The sequence below is a fragment of the Salmo salar genome, chromosome ssa20 (genome assembly GCF_905237065.1).
Source record: "Salmo salar chromosome ssa20, Ssal_v3.1, whole genome shotgun sequence".
NCBI lineage: Eukaryota > Metazoa > Chordata > Actinopteri > Salmoniformes > Salmonidae > Salmo > Salmo salar.
The window spans coordinates 55,649,089-55,667,107 of record NC_059461.1 but is presented as its reverse complement, the minus strand read 5'-3'; the positions used below and the strand labels follow the sequence as shown (position 1 = coordinate 55,667,107).

General features: G+C 46.9%; 1 protein-coding gene across 5 annotated transcripts in view; it reads left to right on the top strand.

The window, feature by feature from the left end:
• The window catches only part of LOC106580854 (alpha-actinin-4), a 40,354-nt gene that overhangs the window by 10,109 nt on the left and 12,226 nt on the right, over window positions 1-18,019 (top strand). For 3 of the 5 annotated variants that reach the window (XM_014162343.2, XM_014162346.2, XM_014162341.2), the window contains exons 2-8: window positions 13,928-14,042; window positions 14,371-14,490; window positions 15,305-15,391; window positions 16,318-16,405; window positions 16,881-16,959; window positions 17,054-17,135; window positions 17,455-17,540. In XM_014162343.2, coding sequence (XP_014017818.1) covers window positions 13,928-14,042; window positions 14,371-14,490; window positions 15,305-15,391; window positions 16,318-16,405; window positions 16,881-16,959; window positions 17,054-17,135; window positions 17,455-17,540 — 657 coding nt within the window. The remainder of the gene's footprint in view (window positions 1-13,927; window positions 14,043-14,370; window positions 14,491-15,304; window positions 15,392-16,317; window positions 16,406-16,880; window positions 16,960-17,053; window positions 17,136-17,454; window positions 17,541-18,019) is intronic. The other 2 variants (XM_014162344.2, XM_014162342.2) reach the window with 1 other exon arrangement.

Sequence of the window (18,019 nt, the reverse complement as noted above, 5' to 3'; positions counted from 1 at the left end):
ACTTTGGGGGCCAAGTAAAACTACCCATGAGCCAGTTAGGGAACCCTGCCATAGACCATTCATGTTTAATAGATTCTGATCTTGCAGACCAGGCTGACTACCACTACTAAAGAGATGATTCCAGGCTGTGCTATTGCTTGAGGCTGTTTCAGACATCTCTGACTCTGAGAACGTGACAGATTTAGAGGTGACAGATTTAGAGCAGATGAGGTGTAGGCTAATGAGGCCGGAGTTCCACACTGCTGCCCCAGTGGGAATGTCTGGAATAAAGCAGAAATGTCACGCTCCCTTTTCTCTCTCTCTCTCTCCCCCACCATCGCTGTGAAACGAGTCCCAAGGTTTACCTAAGCATGTTCAGCTGGGCACACATGCCAGCTTTCCCACTCAACATCTCTTGTTCTTACATCAAAGTGGTGTTGGAGCGATGGAGTTAAGACTGACCGTACACAAATTCCTTCATCTTAGGACGACGGTCATTCCAGCTACACCCATTTGATTTGAGGAAATGACTATCCTTCCCCATAATGGCTCGTCGGTAGTCCAGTTCAGTCTCAGCGTTGAGATGTCTGGGACAAAGGGCAGCATCAAGTTCACAGTAACCTGTTAAAAATGCGCTGTCGCTTGGCTACAGACTGAGGAGAATTTCTGTGTGTAGGTGTCAAGCAAACTGCTCACCCACACAATCTTGGCTGCCTGTCCAGCTTTACTGATGGTGGGGGCTGCTGGAGATGTCATGTGGGCCAATGCAGAGGAGGCGCAGGTGGTTCTGCCAAACGAGCACCCTGTTTGGTTACAGTGAAATACCTCACGCCTGGTTGAGTAAAGTGAGAACTACAGGCTTGAGGAACGTCCTACTAATAGTTGACCACAGTTGCTTTGTTTAGAGTGCTTGTGGTTGCTGTATTCGTTCCTCAGCTGTGCTTTACTGTCCTGCACTTCTTGTTTGTCTTTGTAATGGCTTCCTCTTTCAATGGCCAGGCAGAGAAAGTCCGTAGCTACTCTGGTTGGACTGCTTCACATCTACAGAGGAGGAGATGCTGTGGCTTAGCCTCTGTACAGTCAGAAAATAACATTTAAACTGTGTGTGTGTCGTCCATAATGTTACTCAAATAGTGTTGTTTCATGGTAATATAGAAAAATGACATGAATAGACAACTCACTTCTCATAGATTAGATAAAAAAAATACATCTATTGTAGTTTGAGTGATGGGTGGAACCACACCCTTAAGTTGTGACCCATCCTCCCATCATCGTTTAGCCCACAGTAGGGTAAATCTGCGCTTCTGGATGTATTATGTGGAAAGACCGTGTCATCATTGTGACCAGCCCCATTGATGCTGTCATTAATCACCGCTTACTCATAGAGGCAGCAGGAAATGCTGACTGATCTGAGCCATGTCAAAAGCATCCATCCTGTTGGGTGACTCGCCTCACACTACACATCCTCCCTGTTTGGCAGGATTGGACAGAGATTCCCTCCAACCCAGCACAAACAAACATGCATATCCCTAGAATGATGCAGGTACTTAATCAAGGCATGTACAAAGGGGTTGAAGATATCTGCCAATCCCTCTCTGGGGCTGCCAGATTGACTAACTCACAGAGCCATGTAATGACATCAGTTTATTTTGTGATTGGCTGAACTGCTGCGTTGTTATTGAAGGGAAAGGGGTGGATAAAGAGCTTCTGGAAAGTAAATAAATGTATTTTGGGGTGGCTGAAGTCTGTAATATGTAACTCTATCAAAGGTCTTGCAGTACAACTGCAAATTCACTCCAGGTAATTTCTCATTTCTTGCAGTAGTCAAGTTCCATTTTGATACTCTGATTGTATATAATTGACGTAAATACATTTTTATGACTACTAACATACAGAATAGTACAAGCAGGTGAAGAATCCTTTCCATAAATCATGGTCTATCAGAACGTCTTGGCCATAGACTATGGTGTGGATGTGCCCCATAGAGGTCAGTCTGCGTGCCTCCATTGTGTGGGATTCAATGGTTGTGTTTCCAGGCGTTGGCCTCGAACTGGGAGGCGACTGAAAGGGATCCTTATCTCATGTTTGCCATTTTAAGAATCTGGATAAGGCACAATCCTTAAGCGCTTGCCTCTGCGGAGGAGTGGGGTGGAGGGTTTGGGACGGAAAGAAACCCCTTTAATTGAATTTTCCATTTTATTTCCGTAACTCCTGTCATGCGTTCTACATTTACCATGTGCACCTTGCCACAGTATCTCCATCTGATGTGTGATTTATTTGGGTTATGTACCCAATGTATTTAATAGGTGTCCATGTCATAGTTGAGTCTGGACTGTGAGTTGGGGTAGCGGTTTGAATGGGAAAGGCCCAGTCCTCCCCTAAGCCAACTGCCAAAAGGATGAGGCCTGGAGCTCACTATTTAGTCTGCACACTCTTATCTCCTTTCCGTACGGGCTGGGTTCGTTTACATTTGGCATATTCTCTGAAAGTGATCCTTGAGCGGCTATGAAAGCATTTCCTTGACAAAGAAAATCATTTGTCTTTGGGCATGAAATGGCTGGGAACTTCACATCTGAGCCATTGGACTTTGAGGATGTCATGACCTGAAAAGACCATTTGAGGACTTGGACCAACTTGTCACTACCTAATTTATACTAGAGGTGTGGTTCTTGGTCAGGAAAAGTCACGAGTAACAAGGGACACCACTAGACTGCTAGATGTTCACATGGGGCAGTCTATTGACAAAGCTCAGAATGTGGGGGATTTAACCACTTGACTGTAGTTCCTTATAAGGTTTACACTTTCACTTGCTATTATAGCACATAATAAGCTCCAACACATAAAACCATAAGATACTTTAAACCCTTGTGTTGCTGTATCTCATGAACCCATGAACAAACATGACTATCCCCATCTTATCTTGAAGTGACCTCGGCTATTTCAGACACATTTTAGATGCACCAACATAGAGTATCACACTAAGTTTGACTTCATTTCCTTTGGTTGAGTTTCCTGGTTTCTACATTGTTAACTGGTGGTGTTACACTGATGGATCACTATCATTCTAATGATTCATCTCAATACAATCTTCTTCCTGGATGGATGTAGACGAAAGGACGGACTTCACCCCCCCACCACCCCCGTTTCCTGCCCTGTGGCTCGTTAAACAGGAAGTTGATTTGCAGGCTGCCGATTTAGTCGGTGTTTGTGAACAGGTGGTGTGAGGTGGGAAGCGTTGCAGTGAGATTTCATACTGACTCAGGGTGACTAAGGCTGCTTACTCCAGTGCCTGCAAGGGCTGTGGAGCCTGAAGTTCTATTTACTAAGTCATCGACACGGTCTCTTAAATATCCAATGTAGCTGTTTTCTTTAACCCTAAATCAAATTATTTCTGGGTAACAATTAAAGCTACTATATAACTTTTTGGGCGACCTGACCAAATTCACAGAAATGTGAGCTATAGATATTTCATTCTCATTGAAAGCAAGTCTAAGAAGCGGTAGATCTGTTCTACGTGTGCTATTTCTATGCTTCCCGTTCTTAAGTTTTGTTTTGGAGTTTATCCTTTCGGTTTTGTACACCAGCTGAAAATAACATTTAATTGGTTATGGAAAATATATTTCACAACTGTTTTAGATGGTACAATGATTCTCTATTCAATGACTGCTTGTTTTGTCACAAACTGAAATTAGGCACACTATTTTAGCAACCAGGAACTTGCAGAGAGATTTCTGCATAGTGCATCTTTATGTACCTTACTGTGATTGTTTCCCGTTTTAAAATGGTAGAAAAAAGAAACCAAAATAGCTTATTAGTTAAGAAGAGCAATTTCTCAAGCAATAATTCTGCTAGGACGGTCTGGGAGTGGTCTGAGCGGGGAGGGGAAAACTGGCTGCTATTGGCAGAGGTTGGGAACTTTGTTATTGTTCTAACTCATTTTCCACCTGGTGATGTCACCGGGCAGGCAGAAACTCCATCCCACCAAAACAGGCTGAAATGTCAGGTGGCCTTTTCAAACAACTCTTACACTAAAAGGGCAGTATCACATTTTTCACAATTTCACAGTATCATTACAACCTCAGTGTGGAAATGTATATAAAACACATGAAAATCACATTTTTGACAGCGCTGGGCCTTTAAAATTAGGTTAGATCTTTTTTTTGTAGGTAGTTTTCATCTATAGCATCACTAACACGTTAACATATGTAGCTTAAGAAACACGTTTAATGAAATCAATAATTTGCTAGTAACAGATGACATTCATTCTGTCAATCTCTGAAACTCACTTAGATAATACCTTTGCTAGTGGTAGCAATACAGAAATGCCAAAGGTGGTGTGGCCTTTTTATATTCACAACCACATTCCTGTAAAGCTTACAGAGAATCTCATGTTAAATACTGTTGAAGTAATATGGCTACAGGTTCATCACCTCACCTAAAGCCCATTCTGGTGGGAGCTGTTTATAGATCACCAAGTGCAAGCAGTCACTATCTGGATAACGTGTGAAATGCTTGATAATGCATGTGATATCAACAGAGGTATATTTTCTAGGTGTTTTAAATATTTACTGGCTTTCATCAAGCTGCCCACCGAAGAAAAAAATTCAAACTCTAACCAGTGCCTGCAACCTGGTTGAGGTTATCAGTCAACCTACCAGGGTATTTACAATCAGCACAGGAATGAAATCATCAACGTGTATTGATCACATTACTATTGCTGCAGAAATGTGCCAAATCCATCAGATGTTATATTAGCCATATTTAGGAAAACCAAAGTTCCAAAGGCTGCGCCTAATACAGTGTACAGGAGGTCACACGTGAAGTTTTGTGATTCCGATGTTGATGTAAAGAATATCTGTTAGTCCGTGGTGTGAAATGAGGAGCAACCAGACGCTGCACTTGACATGTTTATGAAATTGCTTATTCCTGTTATTTTCTTAATGGATGCATGCTAATTAATGACTGTAAAACAGTTAAATCCCTGTGGATTGATGAATTGAAAAATGATATGGTTGAGAGGGATGAGGCAAAGATAAATTACAAAGATTGATAGTAAAAAGCTTTGGAGCACCTTAAATTACATTTTGGGCACAAAGGCAAACTCAGCTCCATCATTGATTGAATCTGATGGCTCATTCATCACAACACCCACTGATCTTGGCAATTATTACTTTAATGATTTTTTTTCATTGGCATGATCAGTAAATTTAGGCATGACATGCCAGCAACAAACACTGACACTACACAGCCAAGTATATCTGATCAAATTATGAAAGACAAGCATTGTAATTCTGAATTCTGTAAAGTGAGTGTGGAAGAGGTAAAAAATAGTTTATCAGCAATGACAAGACACCGGGGTCTGACAACTTGGATGGAAAATTACTGAGGCTAAAGCAGATGATATTGCCACTCCTATTTGCCATATCTTCAATTTAAGCCTACTAGAAAGTGTGTGTGACCTCAGGCATCTGTCTAACAGAACACACAGGGTGTTTCTTTAATGGAAGCCTCGTCAACATAATCCAGGTAGAATTAGGAATTCCCCAGGTTAGCTGTCTAGGGCCCTTACTACTTTCAATCTTTACTGATGACATAAGTTAGCTATTTTTTGTTGTTGTGACAAATCATTCACTAAACCTCAACTAAATATTGTAATGACTAATGTGGAAATTGAGCAAGTTGATCTAAACTGCTTGGAGTAACCCTGGATTGTAAACTGTCATGGTCAAAACATATTGATACAATAGTAGCTAAGATGGTCAGAAGTCTGTCCTCCATAAAGCACTGCTCAGCCTTCTTAACAACACTATCAACAAGGCAGGTCATACTGTTCAGTCGTGTGGTCAGGTGCCACAAAGAGGGACTTACACGGAACCCAAACCGGCTGCGTGCGCGCGCGCTATCGTGCATACATTAATTTTGTTCCCCTACACCAAACGCGATCACGAAAAAAAACCCATAAAAATACACCTATGGAACAGCGGGGACTGTAAAGCAACACACACACACACACACAGATTTTGTGTTGTAGATATGTGGTAGTAGGGGCGTGAGGGCACAACTTAATGTGTTGTGAAATCTGTTGTTAATGTAATGTTTTAAATTATATAACTGCCTTAATGTTGCTGGACCCCAGGAAGAGTAGCTGCTGTCTTGGCAGACTAAATACAAATAATAAGTGTTCCCCCCCCACCACACTTCAGTCGTTAGAGGTCCCTCTGACTGCATGGCCCCTTCTGGCCTCACTGTTCTTCCTGCGTTTTTTCCCATAACTCCATGACCCAAACCAGCCGCCTCTCAGAAGTTTGCTCTCGATAGACATAGCTGGCATTCCTGACATCTCTATCGTTCTAATTAACATGACAGTCATTCCTTCGACGGCTCTCCTGGCTCTCTTCACCAACCCTCCCTCTCTCTCTCCCTTTTCCCCTCACTTTCTCATCCCTCCTTTCCCTCCCCTCCACTTCCCTGATTTGAAGGGGGTCTATACTGGACCGCAGATAAAACGAATGGTGCACATATTTGGAGATTCCCTCTCAGGTCACAGCCCCAGCCTCTCATTAAACACTCTTTTATCCTCTCATTGAGCAGGGAGGGGGGAGGCTAGGGTGGGCGGCCATATTGCCTGTGTCAGCTGAGCTGCCTGTGGCCTACATACTTTACCCAGCTGTGTCCCATGCTGCTGAATGGATGCTACTAGGCCTGCTAACCTCACTGTGACTGCTGCCTGGTGTCTCTTTATTGTCATCTTTTTAAGGTAACTGAGAGTCTCTCATAGGACTGCCTGCTCGGCCCTGCTAAATCCTAGGCCAATAACTAGAATCTCAGCATGTACGTCAAATGTGTGTGTCCATTGTCAGATGGTTGTCTAATTTGGTCTGTGTATTGTCAGATGGTTGTCTAATTTGGTCTGTGTATTGTCAGATATCTAATTTGGTCTGTGTATTGTCAGATATCTAATTTGGTCTGTGTATTGTCAGATATCTAATTTGGTCTGTGTATTGTCAGATGGTTGTCTAATTTGGTCTGTGTATTGTCAGATATCTAATTTGGTCTGTGTATTGTCAGATAGTTATCTAATTTGGTCTGTGTATTGAACATACAAACATTGAGCAGGTGTTTAAGACTTGACTATTGTCACAACATATAGGCTAATTGGCAGTTGTTGCCTTTAAGCAACAGACTGTGCTCACAGTGCTACTATTGACACACAACAGTGTATCCTCACTGTCCTGAGTGTTGACATGCTGGTCTGTAGGACGTGTGGCCCTATCCTGCTCTACCGCTGTAGCTGGACCTCTCCTCCCAGCCTGTCTCATCCCCCCAGGTCTTGGCTTGTAACAGAATCTGGCCCTAGGCAGGTCACTGAAAGGGTTAACACCGCAGTAGAGCCCCATTGCTCGGTGAAACCCAACCTGGCCTCTCACAAAGACAGGAAGCCACATAAATAAATCAACAAATAAACACTGCTTCCCCCTGCTGGAATTTTCTACCGTGCGCGCAATATTTTGCCCCCGGTATTTACTCTCTCTCTCCGTTCCCCCCCCCCCCGTTGCAGGAGACTTCAAAAGAAAGTCCAGTAACAACATGGCACTGCAGCACTAATACTTCTAGGTCACTATTTCTCTTTAGGCAGAGCTTCCTCTCGTTGAGTCTGACCTGGGGACAACTCTCCTGCCCACCATTGCTGTGCAACACTGTGTCCCACTCCCAAGTCTCTCTCCTTCCAAAGTGTGCAGTTGTTCACGTCCCTTCATAAAGAAATTGAGCAATCTCCCACCAGCCCGTGCCTCCACCAATCCAATGCTTTTATGTTTGTGGGCTGTAGTGAACCTCAGGAGGGAGCGATTTATTGGGACACATTCTGAGACTCTTCCCCACTAGAGGTGTACCCTACACCCATCACATAACATGAGGTGCTGATCATGTGTGGATCACTGTCATGTTGCAGGGCTTTGACACTCATGTTACGTTGTACCTTCATGCATCATGTTCACACCTCAACCAAATCGCGTTTCCTCCTCCTCGTCATCACTAGAGATGTCAGGATAAACCCTCATTAATCAGACTGTCTGCTTCTGTTTACAGCAGTTTGCCCTAATGGTCACTTCTACTGGCAAACTGAAACAACACTTTCTCACTGGATGAGAATCTGTACTCCGATGAGTTCCTCTTTGTAGTGATGGCTTGTCAGCACACGAAGAGAGGGAGGTGTGTGTGTGTGTGTGTGTGTGTGTGTGTGGTATGTTTTTAGTTTTTTTTCTGATCACCTGTCCAGACCTGACAGGGTAATGAGAGCAGAGTGACTTCAACACCAGGACATACTCTTTAAAGACTTCTGTAATAGATGGCCCTTCCCAGGGAGGGAGCGAGTCGCAGGGAACAGCCCAGGGCTTCTGTAGTATAGAGGCAGGATCAGGGAGGGAGCGAGTCGCAGGGAACAGCCCAGGGCTTCTGTAGTATAGAGGCAGGATCAGGGAGGGAGCGAGTCGCAGGGAACAGCCCAGGGCTTCTGTAGTATAGAGGCAGGATCAGGGAGGGAGCGAGTCGCAGGGAACAGCCCAGGGCTTCTGTAGTATAGAGGCAGGATCAGGGAGGGAGCGAGTCATAGGGAACAGCCCAGGGCTTCTGTAGTATAGAGGCAGGATCAGGGAGGGAGCGAGTCATAGGGAACAGCCCAGGGCTTCTGTAGTATAGAGGCAGGATCAGGGAGGGAGCGAGTCGCAGGGAACAGCCTAGGGCTTCTGTAATACAGGGGCAGGATCAGGGAGTGAGCGAGTCGCAGGGAACAGCCTAGGGCTTCTGTAATACAGGGGCAGGATCAGGGAGGGAGCGAGTCGCAGGGAACAGCCTAGGGCTTCTGTAATACAGGGGCAGGATCAGGGAGGGAGCGAGTCATAGGGAACAGCCCAGGGATATACTACTCAACCATTAACCATCTCTAACAGAAAGTCTCTGGGAAATGGTTGAGGGTGAGTGCTCACTACTTATGGTAGCTGGCTAGATTATTGCCATGCATGAGTTTGGACTGGAGACCGGAGCTATGTAGATTGAATCATGGTCTGTAAGGCCTACAGCAATAAAAACATGCTGGCCATCAAAGAATCCAATTCCCTCAAGGTTGCCTTTTGTGTTGCTGTATTGAGTCAGTGATAAAAGGTGGGCAACATGGAAGAATGGAAGACCAAGGTGGAGTGGTGCGTCACTGTCTATGGTAGAGCTGACCTTGAGAGAATGCTGATATTGAACAAACAGCTGTTTATGAATTCAGCTGGAGTGTGGCTCTCTGGCTCTCTGTGTGTGTGTGTGTGTGTGTGTGTGTTGCAGAGGCTGAACACTGGGGGAAATGAACCCTGCCAGTGCTTTTGCATTTTAGTGCACCCTAACTCTCACTAGTCCTGTGTGCCCTATGGATGTGCTGATGCTCTGCATGGTTCCCTAGGGTGGGTGGGTGTGTGTGTGTGTGTGCGCGCGCGCAAGGTGAGAGGTGGTGTTATAGAGCAGCAGGGTGTGTTTGTGTGCCTCTCCCCTAAAGCTTCCACGGGTAGATGAGAGTCGGCACTGTACAGCCATCCCAGATTACATAGCTAGCCAGCTCCCCCACTGTGTGTCATGTTAAGCTCTGTTGGGATACTAGGCAGGTTCGTTCTACAAGGAATGTCTAAAATGAAACCTGGGCCCGTATTGATAGTGCCTCAGATCAGGAGTTTTGATCCGTTTTTTTTTTTTTAGATCATAATGAATCCGATTAGAAAGATGGGGGGGCGGACCTGATCCTAGATCAGCACTCCTACGTTGCATTATGAATACGGGCCCTGGTCATTCTTCCATACATGTATTGATCCGAATGGCCAGCCAGTCAGGCGTCAAACTCCCCTGAACTTGAAGGAAGTGTTGCTGGATAACCAAGCTTCCTCCTGCTCCAATGCTATTACTCCTAATTAATAGTCAACTAGTGAAATAGTGTGGCAGGTGGGCAGGCTCAATGAGCTACCTGTTAGTGTGTTTGAACAGAGTGGCTGTTATGCGACTACTGCCTGAGATGATGGGCACCTCAGACCTCTAGTGCCTTGGCCACCAGGCAGACCTAGCTAATTGAGCCGTAGCCTAAGAATAGGTGGCCTTGTGTTGGCTGAGGTGTTGATGACTGACTCCCAGACCTCTGCCTGCCTGCCTGCCTGCTACCTTCCACCCCCCTCCCTGTACTCACCCCCCTCCCTGTACTCACTCACATGTGGACGACACACTCCTCTGCTGTCGCCTCTGACGAAATCCTCACAGGAGCTCCATGATAACACAAAGCCCCCTCCACACCTCATACAGGAGCAGTTATAATGATGACAATAACTTTATAATCACTAGCGTGGGAGCTTCCTCCCTGTTAATTGGTTTCCTCACCTCTGTGACTGTTGAGAGCACACACTCCCAGTACCCACCACCAGGCCATGTCCCTGACTGGGCCTGTCAGCCGTTGTCCCGTAGGCCTTAAGGACTTTAGTGAGCACACATGATTGAGGCGTAGCTACTGGCTGATGCTCCCAGAGCTAAGCTGGCCCTGCTGCATGTTGCTGCCTGCCTTGTTTTCTGACTGGGAGACAGCGTGGACATGTACGTAGTTACAGAACGAGCACAATATGGTGAGAGTGTGAGCTCATCAGTGAGTGATTGGGTAGGCTGTCATTCATTACAGCAGTGGGGGGGGTCACATCATGGAGTCATGCGGAATGCACGGCGGTTGTGCGATAGCGTTGTGTTGCGAACCTACCTCATTCTTTCTAGGTGCAGCCAGCCACACCCTTACCTGTTTTAGTGTGTCACAAAAGCAGGTGTTTGATTAGGGTGCTGCGTGCGTCGTCAGGGAGAGTGTGTGTCAGAAGGAAGAAATGGGTGTGTAGGTTGTCAGTTCTTGCGTCTCCCTTGCATTCCTGCTCGGGGAGTGCTGGTGGTAGGTTGGCTGGCAGGCAGAGACCTGAGTTGTCTATCTATCTACATGACCCTTAAGTTAACCATTGTGTGGCCAAAGGTGACCTTTTTCTGTGGTCAAATTGAGCAGAACACAGCATAACTCTGAGTGATTCTGGTCCTCATTAGTCAAGCGTGGACATACCGGTAGCTTTGGAAAGATAAATGCATGACTTTTACCTCCAGATAGTAAGACACTGTCTCACGGTTTCCTCCCGGCTGTTGCCCTGTGTGCGTGTCCAATTTTAGTCCAGGTCTTTGTTTGTAGACTGAGAGAGCAGAGATCCCTATAATCCACTTGACCTGTTTTACTAGGACCTGTCCTGAGTGGCAATGATCCTGCTCTGTCCTTCAACATGACAACAATAGTGTCTTCTAGTTGTTAGTGCTGCACACCTCATGTACACTCCACCAGCACACTCCACCAGCACACTCCACCAGCACACTCCACCAGCGCACTCCACCAACACGTACCTGTCCATAGAAGGGCAAACTATTTGCTCACTATGGAAATTGATTCAACGAGGTGAGGTGTAAAATGCCATTGCTAATGCTAACAGGTCTGCCATGCCCAATCACTTCCTGACTTAGAGATACACACGTGTCCCTGTGTGACATCATGCCTGTTAGGGATATGGCGCCAGAGCCTTGGTGCTTCCTATTAGGGTTAGTAATAACCTAGTGGTGTCGCTGAACACTGTTACCACAACAAGGAAGTAGAATACAATAGATATTTTCAACTGGTGGTTTTGTATCATACAGGCTATTGGTGTCTAGCTAGAGTAATTGGAATGTGACCTGGTTTACTGTCTATGTTCAAGTTAGTTTGTTGTGTTGGTAATTATCTGTGCATGTTAATGCTGCTGTGCTGCGCCACATCCCTGCTCTGTTACAGATATCTAGCTACACCGTGCGGGAGCATTGTTTGCAGGGGATGTTTGGGTGTCAGCCCTCCTCTCCTGCCCCACCCCTGTCCCTGTGGGTCCTGGTCTCGCTCGGAGAGGGGCTGGAGGGCAGGGAGGGTGCTGAAGGGACTCATTATATACATGCTGCTCAATGTTCGCTCGGAGAGGGGCTGGAGGGCAGGGAGGGTGCTGAAGGGACTCATTATATACATGCTGCTCAATGGGCCCTTTGTGTGGCTGCCCAGTGGAATGGGGAGAGTGGCAGGCCCAGCACCCTGTCATAATGTTGTCGTACTTCAACACACATCGTAACACCCTGCCATGCCTATCCTAGGGGGAGGGAGGGGAGACTGGGAGGGATGATCAACTGATCCCAACTCGGGGTTGGGAAACAAGGGGCGAGACGATGAAACAAAGTTATAAGGGGGGAGGGCCAAGCGGTGTGTTCAAACGTTAGCTCATAGGTTGAATGGAGCCATGGTAGGTCTCGTTGACTCTGGACAAGGAGAGAGGCGTACGAGGGTTGGAGGCGTACGAGGGTTGGAGGCGTACGAGGGTTGGAGGCGTACGAGGGTTGGAGGCGTACGAGGGTTGGAGGCGTACGAGGGTTGGAGGCGTACGAGGGTTGGAGGCGTACGAGGGTTGGAGGCGTACGAGGGTTGGAGGCGTACGAGGGTTGGAGGCGTACGAGGGTTGGAGGCGTACGAGGGTTGGAGGCGTACGAGGGTTGGAGGCGTACGAGGGTTGGAGGCCCCTATCTCTACTGTTTGACCCACTCAGGAATCGGTGTGTTTTATTGGTGTTGATGTTTATTACAGAAGCTATGTTCCAGTCTACTACACCCACAGAGTTAAGAACTGCAACTGCTACTCTTGTAATGCCGTTTCTGACTGATAAAGAATAACCCAGTCAGGAAGGAACACTATTTAGCTCACATTTCAGACGCTTGCCTAGTTTCCTTCTCTGTGGGATTTTTTTCTTCCTATTTAAAGAAAGACAAGGAGTTTGGGGAGAACATTTTTAACCTTCCACTAATGAATAGTGTGTGCCACAAGTTTTCAAAATAAGCAGATTCAAAACACATGTTTTCCAATTACTGTCACTAGAAAGAAAGTGCCTCGTGACTTAATGTTGTTGGGATAAAACGCAAAAAAAAAAAAATATTTGGTGCTGGTCTAGTTTTTAATAATGTGTACAGTTAGCCTGGTCCCAGATCTGTTTTGGGCTATTATGTCAACTACTTGTCATGCGAGCCCTTTTAAAGAATACGCCACTGAACACAGAAACATGTTCGGCATGACAGTGAGGGACGAGGAGTTAACGTGATGGTACAAACGGATATCTGACCATGATAGCGTACACTGCTGTATAGCAACCTTACAGCTCACTCACTTATCTCATGAAGCACTCTGGTAAATACTGACTGTTAGTTGAATTAAAGAGATCAGGGCCTATATTCACAAAGAGGCTCGGAGTAGGAGTGCTGAATTGGGATCAGTTTTGCCATTTTTATATCCTAATGAATAAGATTGTATGTCCCGGGGGGAACCTGATTCTACATAACGCTTCTATTCAGAATTACGTCAACCAATCACGGCGCACTTCCTGCCACCTGTAACCTACTGTCTGTGCCCTCTGAGGAACTGCGGCTCCCCTCTTCCTGTTTTCTGTTTGTTCCTCTGCCTGTTTTTTACATTTTTATTTAACCCTTATTTTACTAGGTAAGTTTACAGCAACGACCTGGGGAATAGTTACAGGAGAGAGGGGGGGGGTGAATGGGCCAATTGCAAGCTGGGGATGATTAGGTGGCGGTGATGGTATGGACAGCGGGGTTAACACTCTTACGATAAGTGCCATGGGATCTTTAGTGACCACAGTGTCAGGACACCCGTTTAACGTTCCATCCGAAAGACTGCGCCTTACGCAGGGCAATGTCCCCAATCACTGCCCTGGAGCATTGGGATTTATTTTTTTGACCAGAGGAAAGAGTGCCTCCTACTGGCCCCCCAACACCACTGTGGTTACACCAATCTGTGACCTCGCTTCCGCCCTCTCTGACCTCACTTCCTGTCTCTCTCCAGACGTTCACGGCCTGGTGCAACTCCCACCTGAGGAAAGCAGGCACGCAGATCGAGAACATCGAGGAGGACTTCAGGGATGGCCTGAAACTCATGCTCCTGCTGGAGGTCATCTCAGGTGAGCCAGCCTATTGTCTTGATCATCATGACACATACCTACTTTACTGCACTCAGCACCAATCTACTGTGGCAGAAAGTGCGGTGCCAGAAAAGGACTCTTTAAAGCATTAGTGTCCCCTGTTCTTTTGATACCTTTCAACTAAGTAGTCTGGTCGTAGGCCATGGTTCTGGCCCTGTAGAGGATGCTGTCTGTTTTGACTGTGAAGGTTGGTACTGTGACTTTAAAAGGAGCTGTGCTGTCTGTTCTGCTGAGACAGTGGAAAGGGCTGTTTTGTCATGGGACTCTCTGGGCTCACTGCATTTTGTGTGTGTGTGTTCATCCACAGGGGAACGGTTACCTAAGCCCGAGAGAGGCAAGATGAGGGTCCACAAGATCAACAACGTTAACAAAGCGCTGGACTACATCGCCAGCAAAGGGGTCAAGCTGGTGTCCATTGGCGCAGAGGGTCAGTTTACAACACACACACACACACACACACACACACACACAGAGCATTGACAAACAACTCCAAAGCTCACAGCATCCTGCCAAGTACATCTCCCACTCGGGAGCGAAGTCATTTGGCTGGAGAGGAAGGGAGCTCTGGAGGAGACGGAGCAAGAGCCCTTCAAGGCCAGTAAATCAGCAGGAGAGTGCACGTCCAACTCTGCAGCCGTGACAATGACCTTTCTGCTCCAGCTATCATGACAAACGGCCCTGCCAGCCTCCACCCCTCATTCCTACTGCATGATACACACGGCCTAGTTGTCAGAGGTTCAGCTTAGCCCCCTAGCCCCACCACCCTGACCAGCAGCCCACCACCCTACACTGCCAAAGGTCACCTGCTGGAACACCCTGACCCCAGGGAGAGGGACAGAGAGAGAGGCGGACAGAGATGGAGACCAGGACAAATGGCAAGTGAGAGATCGAGGCAGGCACAGAGAGACTGGGGGATAGAAACTAAAACACTGACTCCATGATGAAGCGTTGGAGGGTCACAGGGACAGACGCAACCATTGTCTTATCTGTTCAAAGCTACTGTAACGACTTGGGACTTTGCTTAAATGCATTTTTCATGCTGTACCCAGCCCATCACTGTTGTATATGCACTATAAATTACATATTTTAAGTCTACAAATATATGCAGAACTAGTCCCAGATCTGTTTGCACTGTTATGACGAGGAGTTGACGTGATGTCACAAACAGATCTGGGACCAGGCTAATGCATAGGAGTTGATACTTACTGTATTTATGAGTGATTATCTTGTCTCCTCCTTAGAAATTGTGGATGGCAACGCCAAGATGACCCTGGGAATGATCTGGACAATCATCCTCCGTTTCGCCATCCAGGACATCTCTGTGGAAGGTCAGTCTCTCTCTCGCTCTCCGTTCGTCTCTCTCCCCATTAGACCTAGTCAACAGGAAGCTATTATTTAATCGGCCCCAAAGGTTGCTTTAGAAAACACTTTGCTTTATGTTCTTCCTGTTCTATTTGAAATCAGAAAGTCATCTGGAAACGGTATAACTGGTTTTAAAGAACATTCTTTGAACCTGGGGGATGATACTGTCCTTAAATCACCCCTCGTTCATTAGATCCATTGCTGCTCCATGTTCTTATGCAAGGAACAGAGCAGGCATGTCCCTCTTCCTCCACACACACACACACACACACACACACTCCTATTCAAAACACAGCTGTGCTGAGGGGATTCCACCGGGAAGTGGAGTGGAAGCAACTGGGTCTCTCAGATGCAATGCATCTCCCCTGCTCTGAACTGTTCTGTTGAGACCACAGGAGGTTGAGTGAGCCGAGCCAAGTGAAGACAAGTCTGGCCTACATGCCTGTTCTGCTCTCACTGGTACTTGACTAAGACAGACAATGGCAGGAGAGCTCATTAACCCTAGCTTCCCCAGCTCCACTGCACTCATCTGTGACCGGGAGAGAAGTTAAACACGTTAGCTATCTATACTGCACTCTCAAACATGGTGGAAGTTCGGTCTAGGCTGCGTCTGACTCTGGTCAAAAGTAGTGCACTATATAGGGAATAGAGTGCCATTTTGGACATACCATATACCCTTCTAATTCTAATCTGGACTTCGAAGACAGTTCCACTGCTTTTTTTCCCTCCTTCCCCTCTAATCAGGGACTGATTTGTAAACCTGGGACACCAGGTGGGTACAATGAATGATCAGGTAACAGAACCAGCAGAACTTCATACTCCAGACCTCCAGGATAGGGTTTGTATATCCCTGCTGTAGACTGTTATCTAACTCTCCTTCTCCCCTTTCCAGAGACCTCTGCCAAGGAGGGCCTGCTGTTGTGGTGCCAGAGGAAGACTGCGCCCTACAAAAACGTCAACGTGCAGAACTTCCACATCAGGTAGCTGCGCGCGCACACACACACACACACACACACACAACCTCGACAGGAGCTAGACGTCATCCCTGACTACAGAACCTGAGACCGGGACAGGTTACAGTATTTCTCCAGACATTCTTGTTTGACCTCTATAGAATTCCACAGTAGTGAAGCCTGTTCAAACACTGCGTTACCCACACACTCAGCAAACTCCCCCAGCGCTTCTAGAAAGGCTGCCCTCTGCTGGTGACACGTAGGATAGACGTTAGAAGTATGTGCATAAGGGAAAGGGGGATACTTAGTCTGTTGTCCAACTGAATGTATTCACCTGAAATGTGTCTTCTGCATTTAACCCAACCCCTCTGAATCAGAGAGGTGCGGGGGGCTGCCTTCATCCACATCCACGTCTTCGGCGCCCGGGGAACTGTGCATAACCTATCTATGTGCTTTGTAGAAGCGTCTTTCTGATCTCTCTCGCTCTCTCATATATTGACAGCTGGAAGGACGGCCTTGCCTTCAACGCTCTGATCCACAGACACAGGCCAGAGCTCATCGACTACGACAAGCTAAGGAAGGTGAGTGGATCAGCACATACTCCGTCAGCACATCTGGCTTTGAGTGCATGCCACTTCCATGGCTTGTTTTCTCACCCTCTGATTGGTTGCTCAGGATGACCCCTTGACCAACCTGAACAATGCCTTTGAGGTGGCTGAGAAGTACCTGGACATCCCCAAGATGATGGACGCTGAAGGTATGCACGGTTACTCTTGTGTGTGTACATGTTCATATTGTATTCATTCATCTCACTGCTCTTCCATCCCATGACTCCAGTGTGCAGGTGGATGTGTTGTGACATCACGGCTGCTGTGGTCATCCGTACACACGGACCGTTAACCTCAGTCCCCTCCCTCCCTTCATCTCTCTCACCGTTTTATTTCCTTTTCTATCCTCCAGTTTGTATACCTGTTGTAAAGTGTTTTTGTGTCTGTCCGCCTGTGTGTCTCCCTCTACATGTGTAACTATCCCTGTCTCCGTCTGCCTGTATGTGTGTAACTGTGGTTTCCCTACAGACATTGTGAACACTGCCCGTCCGGATGAGAAAGCCATAATGACCTATGTGTCCAGTTTCTACCATGCCTTCTCTGGAGCCCAGAAGGTACCCCATTATCCCATCCCACCTTACCCCCCGCCCTGCCCCGATACTAACCCTAACCCCCCCACGTCCTCTCCTCCACATCTACCCCCACCCTCTGCTCCTCTCCTCTCCAGCATGGCTTCCTCCTGCAGCATTGGTGTCGGCCTCATCGGAAACTGGTTTGGGACACTCCTTTCACTCAGACACTACACACACGCTACATATGCTGTCTTGAAGTCTCTGAATCTTAGTCTTGCTGGTAGTAACAGGGCCCTCTTGCTCCTGTGTACTAGCCTGTCTGTGTATAGTGTTGGAGTGGATCAGGCCTCGGGGGCCCTTGGTAGTTAAATGGATCATTTTAAATGAGACTGATCGCAATCAGCTCTGGGTCAGATAGTATCTGAGCAGAGAGTAGGCTAGTCAGAGGGACTCTTGAGAACTTCATAGATGTTTTATCTGTTTGTGATTTCACCCTCCACCACAACCCCTCTAGCTCTCTC